The 16,637-nt window shown below is 37.1% G+C and overlaps 3 protein-coding genes across 3 annotated transcripts; 1 reads left to right on the forward strand and 2 right to left on the reverse strand.

Annotated features, from left to right (window-relative positions):
• The first annotated feature begins 213 nt into the window (after positions 1-213).
• Positions 214-7,806, forward strand: LOC145912093 (uncharacterized). Its single transcript, XM_082999515.1, has 23 exons — positions 214-271; positions 839-961; positions 1,264-1,413; positions 1,704-1,861; positions 2,036-2,171; positions 2,577-2,715; positions 3,186-3,268; positions 3,332-3,407; positions 3,640-3,725; positions 4,073-4,139; positions 4,334-4,431; positions 4,577-4,727; positions 4,803-4,900; positions 5,066-5,177; positions 5,257-5,400; positions 5,465-5,562; positions 5,752-5,796; positions 5,859-5,982; positions 6,759-6,921; positions 6,981-7,089; positions 7,288-7,442; positions 7,573-7,686; positions 7,762-7,806. The coding sequence occupies exons 1-23, from the start codon at positions 214-216 to the stop codon at positions 7,804-7,806; spliced, it is 2,532 nt and encodes an 843-aa protein (XP_082855641.1).
• A 797-nt stretch (positions 7,807-8,603) lies between these two features.
• On the reverse strand, positions 8,604-15,634 carry LOC145912510 (protein O-mannosyl-transferase TMTC3-like). Its single transcript, XM_082999993.1, has 20 exons — positions 15,434-15,634; positions 15,004-15,342; positions 14,778-14,870; positions 14,585-14,686; positions 14,257-14,422; positions 13,807-14,010; positions 13,368-13,566; positions 13,043-13,163; positions 12,867-12,959; positions 12,417-12,539; positions 12,063-12,157; positions 11,786-11,860; positions 11,515-11,618; positions 11,337-11,452; positions 10,897-11,058; positions 10,716-10,773; positions 10,482-10,611; positions 9,992-10,143; positions 9,542-9,675; positions 8,604-9,137 (listed from the first exon to the last, which is right to left on the reverse strand). Exons 1-20 carry the CDS (start codon positions 15,614-15,616, stop codon positions 8,835-8,837), a joined length of 2,952 nt encoding a protein of 983 aa, XP_082856119.1. The 5' UTR covers positions 15,617-15,634; the 3' UTR covers positions 8,604-8,834.
• Positions 15,634-16,559, reverse strand: LOC145912511 (dynactin subunit 5-like). The gene has a single exon (XM_082999994.1). The coding sequence runs from the start codon at positions 16,438-16,440 to the stop codon at positions 15,895-15,897; it is 546 nt and encodes a 181-aa protein (XP_082856120.1). The 5' UTR covers positions 16,441-16,559; the 3' UTR covers positions 15,634-15,894.
• Between the last annotated feature and the right edge of the window lie 78 nt (positions 16,560-16,637).

Consider the following 16,637-nt stretch of genomic DNA (forward strand, 5'->3'; position numbering starts at 1 on the left):
TTAAAACCCGCGCGCGCTGCTCTAAAGCTTCAGAAGTCAGTTGCTCGTTGATGCGGAAGTTCGTTTTATCGCAATTCACTTTCAAAGATTCGCGCTGTTTTACATAATTGAGCGTTTGCCATAGCATACATATTGTAACAAAAATCTAACAAAATAAAATCTCAAACAGGTAAAAGACCTGTAGAATTATTCTCAATATCTTGGATAACGCAGATGGCAATGAGACTTATTATTCTATGTTCAGGACTTTTGCTGTGTGCACTGGTAACAGGTGAGAAGAAACTAAGTCGTATATATCATTCTTTCGACTGCGGTTTTAGATAAATATAAATTTTAAACTGTGACGTCAGTACTATGTTAGGCGCGGTATTTTGTAAATGTCGTTTAATTTGTAATACGTAGCGGTTGACAGACAACTGTTAAGCAGCTGAATAGGAAAAATCATCCAAAAATGAATGAAAATCTGACGACGACATGTTCATAAAAATAAATTTATTGCAACCCAACGAGAAAAGCGTGTTGTTTGAGCCGTTGTGTAATTTTTTAATCCCAGATGCATGCATTTATGAACAAAAGTTGCAATGCAAAAACTCGCTGACCAAAATACAGTTAGTCGATTTAAAAATTGTGAAAACGTATTTCTTTTCGTGCGTTAACCCTTGTTTTACAATTTCAATTATCTCGAAACATTGCCAAACCGACATTATGTGATTACACCAGCAAGCATTTAGGATAACGGGGTCTGACTGTGTTACTAAAAACAGCCGTATTTGGGGGCTGGGCAATTCTTTCTCCCAATAAATTGCTGGAATTTGCAATCGCGTGTGTTTTGTTGCAGCCGCATGCCCAGAAGAGAAATGTGAGCAAGTTTGTCTTCTTGGTTTTATGAAAGACGACGCAGGTTGCGAGTTGTGCGAATGCAAAACTAACGGAATTATCGAGGATGACATTCTCGTCAATGGTATGCAATAAGAACCCAATAACGTTTCATTGCACAAGGACCCGGGATTTACCCAAGGATATTATCGGACAAATATAGACCAAGGGTCGATGAAGGCATAAAATGAGTCAGAAACTCATGTAGAATATTTATAGCAAATTATTTCGCAACATTTATTTTGCAATAAAGCATGATTGAGTATTTTTGTAATAAAGCAAGCAATTTTAGTCACGCAATAAAGCATATTTTTAAGTGAATCTGTGCTCAAGGCCATTGTAATGATCAGCGTTTATTGAATTTGACTTTTTTGTTTTCTCTTACAGATAAAACGTACCCAGCGTTAAAATACCGATATTCCCCAAACTTGGAGACGCAGAAACGTAGACGACGGGCAGCAATGAGGGACGTCACCATGCAATGGCCAAAAGTTGGCAAACTCGTACCTGTCCCTTACGTTTTTCACAGGTTTTTGCGTAAGTTTAACACCACGACACAGCAAAAACCATCAGCTATATATAGGTTATGTTGGACTAAATGTCAGGGAACAACTACAAGTTTATGACCATTGAGGTTGAAGAACGCTATAAACACGGTCAACACCAACACGTCATTGAGTTTTGTGCAACCGGAAAAATTTTATTAGTCTTGGCTGAACATTTTCCACATTCTACAATACTTACACCTTATTTAGCGCCTTTCCCAGAAAAAAGGGTCGTCACACCTTATTTGAGTGAAATTTGGTAAACAATGTGTTTGTCTTTAGCTTACAGTGTACGAGCTGCAATCTTGAAAGGAATTCGTGAGTTTGACGCAAAAACGTGCATTCGTCTTATACCACAAACCACAGAAAGCAACTATGTACAGTTCTCGAACTTCGGTGGATGCAATTCATTTATTGGAATGACAGGCGGACCTCAGACGGTAAGAACCGTTATGTTCCACACGTTTAACACGTATAGGTAACTGGTGCAGCACTGCAATACACTTCAGCAGCAGTGACAAAAGTTACACACACCTTTAAACAATATCCTGTGGAATTTCAACTACTTGGGAACACTGTATAGCCGCGATATGACACCATACGTACTTATGCAGGTGAACTTGGCCACGAACTGCATCAAACACGGAACAGTCCTGCATGAAATTATGCACTTACTTGGTTTCTGGCACGAACAATCGAGGGGCGACAGAGACGACTTCATCACCATCCTGTGGCAAAACCTCATTCCAGGTATTTAATTACGTATTGTCCAAAGAACGTGTCCCAATTAGGGCTTGCCAAGATAATTGTCCTGACATTGGCGCTCTAATCCAGCAGAGGTCTCAAACCGTTCTAATATTTGCCTTGTTAGATGGTTCCGATGGACACTTTGTGTCTAAAGCGAATGACGTATATCAAAAGCAAATCAAATGATGTATTTACGTATTAAATAAAGCAGATGGCTTACTTGTTTTTTGAAAGTAAATCACATAACTCCATAGTGCTGTCATATGGAAGTCAATCAGAAACTGATACAAACTTCAAAGTTGCAGTTACCGAACGCAAACAAGAACACGCCGTTTCTTGGCGTTAAATGCGAATCACACAACAGTGAACAAACTATAGTACATAGAGCAACAATGAATTTCTCGACAGGAACTGAAGGGAATTTTGAGAAGATCGTCAGAGACTGGAATCCGTACGGTTCAAAGTACGATTACAATTCTGTGATGCACTACGGCGGTTATTACAATTCCAAAATAGTCGGGGTCGCTCCAACCATTGTCAACAAATTGTAAGTGGAAAAAGTGTAATTTAAATAAGAAACTAAAGTTCATTTTCGCTTCGGTCGCGCGGTTTATCAAATAAACTGCAATCTAATTTACGTACCTAATGCGCTTGCCTCAGCATAGTAGAGCATGATCATACGACAAATTGGGCTAATTTGTTTATCAAGACATTACACAATTGCGTGTGTGTTACCGCAGTGTATTTGACGACATGGTCTACCTTTCTAAGCGTAAACATTTAAGCCAATTTGTTCCATTAAAACTCCAAACACAACTTAATGATGTGGGTTTATCGCAACACAACAAAACATAACAGTGAAGGTTGAAATCACGACAAAGTCTTCAACTTCGCTAATATTCATTTACAACGCAACTGAATTTACAGCTAAGCTAAAACGTTTATTATCAGTTGAAAGCACTGTATACCAGTTTTACCCTAATGTTACAAACTTCCATGTTATATTACATTTTTTAGCACTGGGGTTCCTATCAAAGCGCAACGGGAACGCTTTACCAAAGAAGATTTGTTTCAGATCAACATGAAGTATGGATGCACAGGTAGATGGTGTGAAAACAGCTTCATCAGCAACTTACCGATTTAATTTTTTTTTTGTTTGTCAGATTTTCTTGACGAGAAAGTTTCGCGTGAACATGTCGCTGCGGCAACTACGAACACTTGCGTTGACAAAATCGACAGGTAACAATTACATTTTAATTACCTTTGAAAGACAACAACCACATGGAAAGTTTGGCCACAACTCAAATTCCGCTTTGCCAATCGTACAAACGTAACGCTATATCCTAAGTTAATTTAACTGAGATTGAAATAAATGATGTCCTGTATTATATAACCAGCATCTTGTTCCAACAAAGTGTGTGTTGGTTTGAGCATTTTTTTCCAGTAGCTTTTTATATTTAAATGCATTCAGGTGCAATCTGCTTACATCAAGACACAACTGTCGTGAAAACGATTACGTGAAACAGAACTGCTTTAAATCCTGCACTGGATGCACAGGTTAGAAAAACTTGTGAGACCAACAATACACGAGTAACGTACAAACTTACACACAAAAATCGTCTGTAGCGTATTTTGTTTAAGCAACATATAGGCTATTGTGGGGTATAGAGAAATGGTCTGATATGTTTTTCATTCTACTCTGTTGAAGCAATTCGACAAATTCAAGAATTCGACATGTTGTGAATTTGGGTTGAATCTGTGATAGCTATTTTTTGCTGAAATATTTTTTAAATGTATTAGCACAATTGTACAAACAACTGTCATTGGACACAAATTAACTAATTCCGTATAAAATCTTATTTCACATAGCCCATTTGCAAAAAATATTACTATTTTTGACCCAGTTGCAACTACTCAAGGCCCAACGGTGACAACAAAGGCCCCAGTTCAGAATTGTCAAGACAGAAATCAGTGAGTTATAAAATAAGCTTTTTTTAGCAAACGTTGGCCGTATAAGACAATGACGAATGCGTTCCTTTAAAGTGCGAACTGTGTACAAAATACCTATGTTAAATTAACAAAAAATCATTGCATTTCAACCAGGTTTTCTCAAAGTACTTGTTTGACGAAAAAATAAAATACAAAAACAAATATGTTTTTCGCAGAAATTGTGCATTCTGGGCATCCCACAACCTGTGTCAAATCGGCTCCCACGTTCAATACATGCAAACGCAATGTCGAAAAAGCTGCAACCTCTGCTATGGTAAGTCTGTTACAAGTACATGCCGTTTCTCAACGTGAATCGAAAACAGGAAGATTTACTTAATCCACCAAGCGCTAGATTGTAAAGACTTTGTTAATCATTTGTACATGCTGTAATCGCTTACATACGTCACCCAATATTACAGATGTCGTACAAATAACGAGAGCTCCTGTTGTTACGACAACAACAACGACGCCAGCATCAACGACATCCACAACTACACAAACAACCACAACACAAGCAACTACAACTACACAGCCAACTGTGGCTCCTTCTGGCTGCGCTGATAAACTGGGGTGAGTCTCCTAAGAGCAATATCGCCTCCGCCAGTGGTTTTAAGTCTCATACGACAACTCGCAATGTTTTTACAGGAACTGCGAGTTTTGGGCGTCGCAGAATTTTTGCCACACCGGCCAATACGTGACCTTCATGCGTGCGCAGTGCAAAAAGAGTTGCCAGCTGTGCAACAGTAAGTAACTTATACCTGTCGTGTACCAATTACCAATCTGAGAAATAATCTTTACATAAACTTTAACAAGTTCACATACTTAAAAATTATCATTCTTAAAGCAGTTTTTTACGTTGTGCAACACAACGCACAATCATACGCTGGTGAATAATTACATTTATGTAGATGTCATCTCCACTACAACAACCACAACTGCCAAAACAACAACAACGACAACACCAGCACCGACGACCAAGACCGCGGTAATATCAACACCTTTGTGTCGTGACGGAAATAGGTAAAAGAACCTTTTCTTTATCAAACATCATGATTTCTTGGCGATGAACATTTTCATTCAATAAATTCATGTAAATTAGGGACTGTCCCTTCTGGAGTCGAGGTGGCCTTTGCACCAGCGGTGAATACATAGACTTTATGGCGCAAAACTGCAAGAAGAGCTGTGACCTGTGTTTCGAAAACGCCAGAAAGTCTGCTAACACATGCGACGACAAATCTGAAACGTAAGAATTCGACGTTCTTTGTCGTGTTATCGTCCCCGTAAATGCAATGAACGCGATATTTTAGGTGTGAAGCATACAAACTACTTGGCTTCTGCACGTCACAACGTACATACATGAAGGAACAATGCATGAAATCATGTGGATTCTGTGAGACGCAACAAGGTAAAGGTTCGCTTTTTTAAAATTAATTTGTTGAAATGCTTGCATAGGCTTACCTCGGAGAATCAGTTGGATGCCTGAGTGGTTTGGGTTAATAGTAACAATAAAACCGATTGGTCCCATCGCTTTTATTAAAAAAATTCTCGTCTAACTATACCACAGCGCAGTAAGCATGGAAGTTTTCCTTTACAGAAACAAACGAAGAACAGTGCGGAGTCACCGCCCAAGCCATCACAGGTATATGACAAAATATGCAACCACCCCCGTTGTATGTGTGCCTTACCTTTTGTATGTATCAGGCGATACAGCTGTGGTCAGAAGTCCCTGGGTTGCGAGCATCCGTTCTCTTAATGGAAAACACATTTGTGGAGGTGCGCTTATCTCGAAACAACATTTAGTGACGTCTGCGCAGTGCTTTGGAAAGTAAGTTAAATAGATTCTAACTTAGGTCCTAATAATCTGCATTGCAAAACGTTGCATCAAAGAAAATCGCCTGGGTTATCGCGCTGTGTAGAATTAGTCGTTTCACAAGCAACATGCAAATAAATGTGACGTAACTTCGATACAATCCAACTGAACCCAGCAATATTGGGTTAACCAAGGCTCTTATCAGAGTGCGGAGCTTAAACCACAAGAATGGAGTTATATCAGCACGAACTTAAAAGCCTCACTTTTGAACGAATTTTAATTACTACCTAATTTGTCTGGTTGTCCACGCAACGGGGCACGCGTCACTTTGGTGAGGTAAAGTGGTTTAGAAGAACCGATGGGTGCGGCAGGGCGTTGGTATAAAATTAAGTTATCTGATACTACTGCACAACCCTTGAGCACGCGCAGGGAAATTTCGTTAATTAACATGCCAGTCTTAGCCGCGTAGAGAAGCTGACTTGACCTGGAAAACAGCGACGTGTTTTTAAGTGGGAAATGTTTTTGATGTCTCGCTTGTCGCGTGTGGGTTAATGACCTGTTGATATTATGGAATCAAAATCGCTAAAAGGACGTCTTTATTCCATTGAGAACGATTAACACTGCGCCCCAAGCCCATTTGGGATATTGCGTTTCTCACATTTCTGTTTTAGCATTGGACAAAAATGACTCTATTAGTTCTGGGGAAAGAAGAGGCAAAAGCATTCGTTTATGCTTCAAAACAATGGGAAAAGTTTTTTGTATTTGTTCTAAGTTTCACATGTTTTTTTCAGTGCACGCAAGCTCAATTCCAACATATATTTTGCATACTTGGGAAAGAACCAAATTAATGAAAAGAACCATGAACAAGGACAATTCAAGGTCAAATTTTCCAACATTACAAGGCATCCAAAATACGATTACAGCACAAATGCCCATGATATTGCCATTGTTAAGGTATATAATAATTACATTTTATTTTTGATGAGCTACGTTAAACTTAAAATTCAATGCAGTTATCACAACCAGTTTCATATTCACGACGCATAAGACCGATATGCCTTCCAAGACAAGGAGAACATTCTGATAAACAAGGCTCCATCAGTGGTTGGATTGAGACTAAAGGTAAATACTTATTATTTTATATATTCTTGCAAAACTCTTCAATTAACTAAGTTAGTATAGGCCTACACTATTTTCATAACCCCTGTGTTATTTTGCATTAAAATACACACTAGCTCAGAATCTCTCTGAATGACAAACCAAAGTATTTTCTAATAACAGCAACATTAAAAAGTATGACATTCAAGTAATATTTTGAAGGTCAGGAAACTACTCACCTCCAGCAAGTTGAGGTGGAAACAATTACAAATGAGCAGTGCAAAACATATATTGGAAACTTGGGATTAAATACAGATGTAATCACTAGTGATGTGTTTTGCGCCAGTCACACAGAAGTGAAAGAAAATATGTGTATGGTGAGAAACTCACTTAAACTTTGATTGGCATGTTAAAAATAAATTTAAAAAAGGAACCAAGTAATATTACGATCTATATGACTTAAAAAAAGCCAATTGAAAGTACAATATATTGTTTGATAATCAACAGAATGATAATGGCATACCACTCACAACTATGCAAGGACAAAGTCATGTACTTACTGGAATCGCATCATTTGGCTTTAGATGTGGTTGGCGTAGAAGACCTGGAGGATACACTAAAGTAAGATATTGCAGTACAGATACTAGTGATGTGTTGAAATTACCTAAATTCATAACTTGGTTATGTTTTATTTAGGTTGCAGAAAAAGTTCGTTGGATCAATAGCATTTTAAACAACTAATTTCAACTGTATTTCTGTAAAATATTTTTACCTGCAACATTCCATTCTACATTCTTAGAAGTTCCTTTTTTATTGTTGCAAACACTTTCATGGATTTTAATGTTAGAATAATATTTATGATATCTTTACATTGCCACCTGGGATCTACTGGTATAGATACCAGTGACATGACTGTGTCTCAAATATAATTTTCATCTCAGTTATGTTTATTTTTATACTTCACTTTTTGTATTGTGTGCTTGTTTTTCGTCGGCGTTATCTGCAAGTAAACTGCCCTACAACTGTATATTGTATATTTACGTTTAGTTAGTCCACCATTTACGTTCTGACTTTAGGTCACAAAATATCAAGACTTTCTACAATAAAGAACGCAATGAAACACAAAAAGAACTAACGAACAAGTTAGACAGGCACGCTTCAGTTTGGATTTGGAAAATGGTTTGGGATTCGATTTTTGGCGCGTACAAAAAATAGCGGGAAAATATATCGGATGAGAGAAAAACTTGTATTTTTTATTTTGGCTTTCGTTATTTGACTGTGGACAACACACACGAGTGTGTCGCTAGAACTGCATCCTAAACAAAAAAGCTTTTAAGTTAGACGAGTTTTATCGCAATTTAACAGCCCGTTAGTTTAATCTTTAGGTTGGGATGAAATAGTTTGACGTGAGTGAAAAAGGGATTCGGATGTTAAAGATCTGAATTTGTTCCTACAGTTCTCCGTCAACTGATCTACCTTTTTACTTCATTATTATTTTTTTCCATAATGTATAAACACAAATACACTATCTAAACAACTTTTTGAAGGTAGTCCGCAACAATTTATTTAAAAAATACTTCGGAAACACCATTGGTAAATAGAAAAAAAAGTTCGTATGTGACGCTTTATTCCACCATCTTTGGTATAATACTTTTTCAGAACAGTCTAATGAGTAGAAACACTTGCAAGGCAGTTCAATTCTCAACGGCAAATACATCCCTCTGCACATCAGATTTCTGAACACCTGGTCGCACGTAACAATGCGTATATCACAACTGCGCTTCCAATTCCTCCAGCGCCTTAAGAGCTTTTTTCCTCAACTCAACGTCATCCGGCTGTTTCTCGGCTGGGGATTCAACCGCGCAGTTTTCCTTGGCCTTTTCGTCCACTTTCGTTTTGAGTTTCTTCAACTTTTCAACCGCTCTTTTCGCCTGGGCAAGTTTCACATCCACGATCTGGTCTGTGTTCATCCCGCGTAAATTCTTCAGAACTTTCTCGGCTTGCTCTGAGAGGGTTTCCTCTTTTCGCTTTACTGGCTTTGCGACGAATATTTCTTCGTCATTAACTGGTTCCTAACAATTCAATAAAACGGTATTACGCATGTCGACATGAAGGTTTAGCTGCCCACGAATTGTTAAAATCGGTCAAATGCGAGCACCGGTCCTACATGGTTATCTAACTTCTGAGCGCCGCATTTGGCGTCCAAACCTATTTAATGCTTAACAATGGATTATTTCTGTTGGAAAATGAATGCGCAAATCAACTAATTAATTAAAAACACAGCACCCTCGTTGTATATAGGTTGTGAGGTCAACACCAGATTGTTAGAATACCGAAGGAGAAAAATAAAAGTCAATTTGCGCATTCATTTTTCAACAAAAAAAATCAAAAAACCAAAATCAAAAGAGATTTGTGGTAAAAAGTAAAGTCGGCGATTCAAACTTCATTTGAAACAACTGCACGCCAACCAACTTACCTTGGACTCCGAAACTCCTTCGTCGCTATGTTTTACATCATGTTCAACGTATTCTTGTTTGGCAAACACTCCTTCTTCCTCCTGATTGTGAGTTTTCTTTAGCGCGAGTCGGTGACGAACAATAGCAAGATTCTCTGCGATGGATAAAGATTAAGTAAAGAAAACTAAACCATCAAAACTCGAAACATTTTAATACACAGAAAACACCGCAAGGAAATTGCATGACAATAAATAATACTTCAAGGACACCGCATTCATATTTTCGTAATATTATGGGCAAATACAGAGCCTATATTCCTTTTAAAATTTATCCTGCCCTTATTGTAACCCATTGTTTGCGCATTCATTGTATTTTACCAATTTTATACTGACAAGCAAAACGGCCTAGCCGGTAGTTTCAAACAAAACGCCACAGACAGCAATCATAAAAACCTGAATTCAGACACAAACCTTTCATGTGATTTTCATTGGGTGCCATGCCTGTTGCCTCCACCAGGCACGACTCCGCCTCTTCCAGTTTTCCATCTTGCACCAACGCAACGCAGTAATTGTGTTTTGCTTGCGCGTTGTTCGGTTCCAGTTCCAATATTCGTCCGTATATGCTGCGAATAAATTAAGGAAACTGAAGTGGAAGATTAGGTTACAAATGTTACAGTCAAAATGCACGCAAGTACAAAATACAAATCTTTCCTTGGTAAATATTGTTCGTTCGGTTCCAGCTCCGTTAATCGCATGTAAGAAATATAAAACGATTGGAGATTTATGCAGGTTACCACTTGTCCACGATTCCAAGAGGTACAGTTTAAATTTGGGTACTAGGATAATGTTTAAATATGGACAAATTATAAAATATAATTCTGTCTTTGTTATATTGACTGTCTGTGATACTTTGGTCTTTAGTTTTATTGGTCATTCTCAATAAACCAAACATCTTTTTTACCTGAGAGCTTTTTGTATGTCTTTAACTTGGTTCAAAATTACATCTCCATAGAGCAGCAACCCCTTGGTATGGTTTGGATGATGTTTTAGAAGTTCCTCAATTGCACTAAGACATGCAGAACTCTTGGGATCTGAAACACAAAAATAATAACACAGGCATCAGTGACCACACAAGCAGCACTCCACTTTACCAATAAATTATATTGCTATAAACATTTAACATCAAAAAACTTACCTATTCTAGATAGCAACAATGCCTTGTTGAACAAACTAATCCTTTGACTGGGTTCCATCTGCACATATGAATAGGTTTTAAGTATATAAACACACAAAGCTTCAAAATATGTCAACTACAGCAGGTTAGCACAGGTTTTAAAGTCGTTTCACACAAACTTAAAAAAAATGCTAATCCAGACCTTTAAAACTTCATCCCAACATTGGATTGCCTCCTTATTTTGATTCAAGTCCATGTGGATTGACCCTAACAATGTTTGAGCAAGCAAGTTGTTCGGCTCAAGCTTAATCACGCGCTCAATTCGAATTTTGGCTCGGCCCAGTAATTCTTTATCTCGTGTCTCCTGATTTTTTGAAAAACAAATTAGAAATGTCATTTTTGGAGAGAAAGAAGATCTTGTTGAAGGTCATTTGAAACAAGATAAACAGTGAAAGTCACATCTTCACTGGTATTTTAACTACAGTACATTACATACAGGTAGGTCTACTTAATCTCACACGTGCAATTCACAAATGAAACACTGTTTGTTGAAACAAATTTTTACGAAGGGAAGTAAATAACACATTTGACTGTCGCTGAAATTACCACCATTTTTCCTAAAAATTTAACACACCAACTTACCTGAAATATGACTGCGGAATTGTAAAGTGCTTTAACATGGTTTGGGTTATGGTGTATGGCGTATGTATAACCTTCTATTGCACCAGTTTTGTTCCCCAAACTGCCATGCATCACCCCTGAAAGTAAAATCAAACATGTTTCATACATGATAAATGACACATGCTTAAAATGTGCACACCTATGTTAAAGTATATGTCAGATTTGTTTTCTGTGTGTTGGAGTGCAGATTGGAACAAAGCAATGGCCTCTTTCTCACGCTTCATTTCCATCAATATCTCACCTCTGCAAATATTATACACAAGAATTTGTTACTGTCTGACATGACTTTAACAGCGAATAAATATCTTTAAGAAACAGATTGTCATCACAATATCCAACAGTTTCCACAACTGTGAAACCATAACTTTTTGCAGGCTAGCAGTACACACTTGCAACTGTTATTATTATACCTGTTTAAGTAAGCATCTATAAAGGACCTTCTCATTTGTATAACTTCCTTGTAAAGCTGATCCACCTCTGCAAGCCTACGGTATGCAGAATAATGTGTAAAAAATGCAAAAATACATCAACCATGCATTACAGTATCTTCAAGGTAAATCATTTCAAAATTATATTATAGCAAGGAATTTTTAAGAAACACTTGATATGCATTAGCAGTTGCCATATGCACAAAAATAGCTGAATAAGTTGATAATACACTTATTTGTTAACTGCAACATTACAAACCTTGAAGAATTTGTTTTAATAATGTTTCCTAGTCTCGTAAAAAGCTTCAAGTGGTTGGGAGCCACTCTAGCAGTGTATTTCCTTCCTGGTGTGGGCTGAACCAATAAGAAATATTTTACTTGTAGTGTGGCATAGCAAACAAGTTATATGGAGCATTCAGCACATTATACTTAAATTAGACATACTGCAGCTTTTTACATAATAAAACTATGTTATTGGACAGTTGCAGACAGAGTGTGTACATGCACTGTTTCCACCTGTAAGAAAAAACTAAGTTATTATTCTGAGAATAAATAGACTGGCCCATACTGTTGTTTACATTCAAACATGACAATGTTAACAAAACTAAGTTACCTTGGGAAAAAGTTCTTTGGCTTTCCAGTAGACAGCTTCTGCTTCTTCAAACCTCCCCAAAGCTTCGAGCATTCGCCCAACATTCATGTGAGCACCCAAGTCATCTGGCTGCACTATAACTGCCTGAATAGAGTAGTTTAAATTTAAACCAATTGATCGCAACAGTTTTGCACTTGCAGCCCATTAAAAAAAGCTTTTATGGCCCAGTGATTTTGCAAAATCTCAGAAAATGTGCAATGGAAATGACATACTGATAAAAAAAAAATTTAAAAAGGCAAAACGATGCACTTCACATCAGATGAAATTCAATTGCTAAAACATACTTTATTTTGTGGGATTGGTCGAAAAACTAATGCGGACCAGCAGTTCAAAACACTGATTTAAAATGTTTAAATTCAACAATATATATTTAAGGGTAAACATCAAACAAATTGTCACAAAGTACATCACCTGCTCAAAATATTTTAAGGCTTTGTGCCAGTTTTTATCACCTTCATATGTGTGACCCACATTGTTCCAGATTTTGGCATTAGATTGAGTAATCTACAAATGAAGGGGACATGAAACAATAATGCTTAGAGTGAGTAGATTTAATGTAATTTTAACAGCACACTTCAATGAAATACCTGGAGCCCACTTTTAAATAATGTCCGTTCATCCTTCCAGTCAAAATTTCTCTGTACTGTTTTAATGGCATGTGTTGCGAGTACCACAGAGAAAAGTATGAACATCACCTTATCTGACTTCCTAAAACAAATCAAGTTATTGTCTTTAAGAAAATTTTCATAAAGATCCATTGGGATTGTGGAACAAAATAGTTTCAGAAATCCCTTTACAGTAAAAAGTAAATTGCAGTTCAAAGGTGACACAGTATTTAATATCATTATGTGAAATTCTTGTGATGATTTAGGTACATTTAGGTATTAATTCAATCCAAAAACCAACTCTTACAATGTTCTGCAAAGCTTGTAAAATCCCAAGGCCACCAGCAAAGTGAAGCCAATGCTGGGAACATAAAGAATTCTTTCAGCCACCACAAACCCAACTGTAAAAAGCAAGTTCGATGCAGGCAGAAATGGAAAAGTTGTCATTGCAACACTAACAGCCGTCAACTTGCATGTAATGGAATCACCAAAATATGAATAAACACCTGCAAAATAATCTCATTGAAACGAGATGATGAATTGGTTGTGAAATTGCATTTATTTTTATCATATTATCTAATGAGATGTATCAGTCTTGTGACACTAAACTCTACTTTTCTGGTCCAGCACAGTTTAAAAAGTCAGATTTGTAAGTTTTTTAAGTTAAGTTTTGTGTGAAGTTTATCTGGAACAATGTTTGTTTGAAAGAAACTAATTATAAAATTTTCCAAATTATCTGCACTAACCTAGTGATACAAATATTATCCAGAAAGCAAGTGTCGCAATGTTTCTCCAGTCCATGATGCTTGTAATTACAGGTATAGTACCCATTGTCCAATCACACAAAAGGTTACTAGGGTTTAAAAGAAGCCAAGCATTTACAGGTAAAAGGTAATTAAGGGTCAAGTGGCGAGATGGAAAACTGGCAGCAGAAGCAGGATTGTCAAACACTGAAAAGAGACAAAATAGGTATTTTTTACAAATACTTTAATGAGGAATGATAACAAAGTGAAAAAATAACCAATATTGTTTTAAAGTTTCACAACGTGAATAGATGTTAATTTGGTAGTTTGGTTTGCACAAAAGTGCACATAAATGTAATTATTTCTGAATTTGACACATTTCCTTTTGACAAACTAACAACTAAGTTTCATTTAAAGTCCAGGGGTTTCATTTAAAAGAAAAAAACAACGTACCTTCAAAATGAGGCAGTGAGTTGCCCATGGCTAAAAATCTCACATAAAGCAAAAAGGAACCAAATAAAATAATGAAGATGGTACGTAGCAGCATCATTTTGTAGCGGACTTTTTTGGGTGATGACACAGACATGACAAGTAACAAACAAAAGTCATCCAACGACAGCTGAAAATTAAATGTATATAACGGTCAAGGGCATGAACAAATAGATTCAGTAAAACATCAGAACAATGATGGAAAGCAGATGATACATCCTACTGGGAAGTGAATCAGGTGCATAATATGACAATCTCTATGATAGAAACCATAACTACATGGCTTTCTTACTTTATGCACCAACATGATATCAAAAACAAGTAGTACAGCAAGCACAGTGATCCCTTGCTCCTTGCTGGCCATTGCAAGGGCACAAAACATAAAGGAAGAAACCTAAAAACACAGATTTATTCTTAACACATTACATATGTTACTTTCGTGGACAGTTTTTTTTCTTATTAATTAATAATGACATTGAACTTACCACTGACTTCACAGTGAATTTTGCATAGCACAATATGGCAAGAATGGAGAAGATTGCAGATAATAACTCTGCCCTTCCAACTACTCCCGTCACCTAATTATAAAATGTATATGAAGCATACATGCAAGTAACATCAATGGAAACCTTCAATCCACACAGTTGCCTGTTACACTGTTTTGTGTGTGATATTTATGGAAAAAGTGATATACTGATAGTTTAAACTTACCGCCTCAGTATGAATAGGATGCACAGCAAACAACAAGGTAGCACTTTGAATCATCCAGCATTGATGAGATTCAGTTACACTATGCACAGGAACATTTTTCACAGTTGCTCCAAGCTTTTTATGTGTTTTTTCCACAGCGGAGGACTTGACTGGAGTGTGCGTTTTAGTGGTGAAGCATGTTTTCACCAGCAGTTTGTTTAGTTGGAAAACTAGACAGCACACTATGAAATGCAGAAGCACGTTGAAGACATGGTATGACCAAGGTGCTCCACCAAACAGTGAATGATTGATTCGAAATGTTAGAACAGTGAAAGGACGGTATGACTTGTGACTGCTTTCCTATAAAAGAATTGCACTAAGCAATCTTATTTGGTACTGCTAGGTTATGGTAGAATATAGGTTTATGAACACAGAAAAGAACTCAGTGTACTTTTGTCATTGGAGTTCCCCAAAAATCATTGTACAGAAGATCAAGAAGAGGTGAATCCCCAAGGACATCTTTGTTGTGAACAACTGCTGATATATCATCAAATACGAATCCACAGAAAAAGGCATAGAAATATAATACAAAAGTAACGAGGAATAACAAAAATATAAAATGTCGATCTTCCATTGCTGAATGGCCTACAATCTAAAAATGAAACACAAACAATCATGCGAGAGGACCAGAGATAATAAGTAAACAACACTAAAACCTACTATTGAATATTAACATGACATTCAAAATCCAAATAAACATTTAGCACAGAGCAACATGCGAAACAAGATGCATCACTACTATACTCCTAACCCAGTTTGTAACATTTAAGCTAATTAATTTTTATTGAAAAGCATGGAGACATATTGCAAAACATGTTTACACAGATTTATGAAAAGAATCAAAATTTTGAATCAAGCTGGACCGGGTTTAAAATGATCATAATATTGCTTTGTGGCATCGGTCATTAGATACTGTGTGCATTCAGGTAGAGTTCCAACCATAGACGCTGGGGATCCATCCCACAGAGTAAAGGGGGGCACCACAGTTTCAGGGGGCAAAACTGCACCATCAGCAATTTGGGAGCAATCCTTCAGGATACATCTTCTGCCTATGACACAGTTCTTGCCTATATGAACATAGGATCCGATTTGGGCTGCGTTGACAACGGTATCTTCGTCAATATATACGTGGTCGCCGATCATACAAGGGAAGAAGGCCACGCCTTTGTTGAATTTTTTAAATGGCGGTCTAATGACCGAACGACTTTTTATCACACAGCTTCTGCCGATTCTTACATTGGCGAGGTCTCCACGTATAATGCACTCAGACTGGACAATAGTCTTGCCGTTAAGGACGATGTTTTGGCTTCCACACAGTACAGACTGACGACTGACTTTGTTGCCCGACGCAGTTTCGATGTACTTTTCTTTGACATAGTGAACATCTTCTAAATCCATTGTTAGGAAAATACACGCTTTGGTAGTTTGTTAAGATGTTCAGTTTTAATTGACAAACAAGCCCTAGTTATTTAGAGTTCGGCGCTGTAATGTTTTAATGCTAAACGAAAGTTTACTAAACAAACACGTGCCATAGAAAATTACTGCCTCAGAAAAATCCCCTTATTAAACACTGCTTTAAAAACATTGTATGGTTA

The sequence above is a fragment of the Ascidia mentula genome, chromosome 8, assembly GCF_947561715.1.
Source record: "Ascidia mentula chromosome 8, kaAscMent1.1, whole genome shotgun sequence".
NCBI classification, from domain to species: domain Eukaryota; kingdom Metazoa; phylum Chordata; class Ascidiacea; order Phlebobranchia; family Ascidiidae; genus Ascidia; species Ascidia mentula.

Excerpts from the sequence above, each read along its gene's own strand:
- LOC145912093 (XM_082999515.1), top strand. The coding sequence starts at position 214 with ATGGCAATGAGACTTATTATTCTATGTTCAGGACTTTTGCTGTGTGCA. Across the intron at positions 5,563-5,751 it reads ATTCTGTGAGACGCAACAAG|AAACAAACGAAGAACAGTGC; the intron begins GTAAAGGTTCGC and ends TTTCCTTTACAG. Across the intron at positions 7,443-7,572 it reads TGAAAGAAAATATGTGTATG|AATGATAATGGCATACCACT; the intron begins GTGAGAAACTCA and ends GATAATCAACAG.
- LOC145912510 (XM_082999993.1), bottom strand. The coding sequence starts at position 15,616 with ATGGAAGATCGACATTTTATATTTTTGTTATTCCTCGTTACTTTTGTA. Across the intron at positions 14,687-14,777 it reads AATTCACTGTGAAGTCAGTG|GTTTCTTCCTTTATGTTTTG; the intron begins GTAAGTTCAATG and ends CTGTGTTTTTAG. Across the intron at positions 11,453-11,514 it reads TGACATATACTTTAACATAG|GGGTGATGCATGGCAGTTTG; the intron begins GTGTGCACATTT and ends TTTTACTTTCAG.
- LOC145912511 (XM_082999994.1), bottom strand. The coding sequence starts at position 16,440 with ATGGATTTAGAAGATGTTCACTATGTCAAAGAAAAGTACATCGAAACT.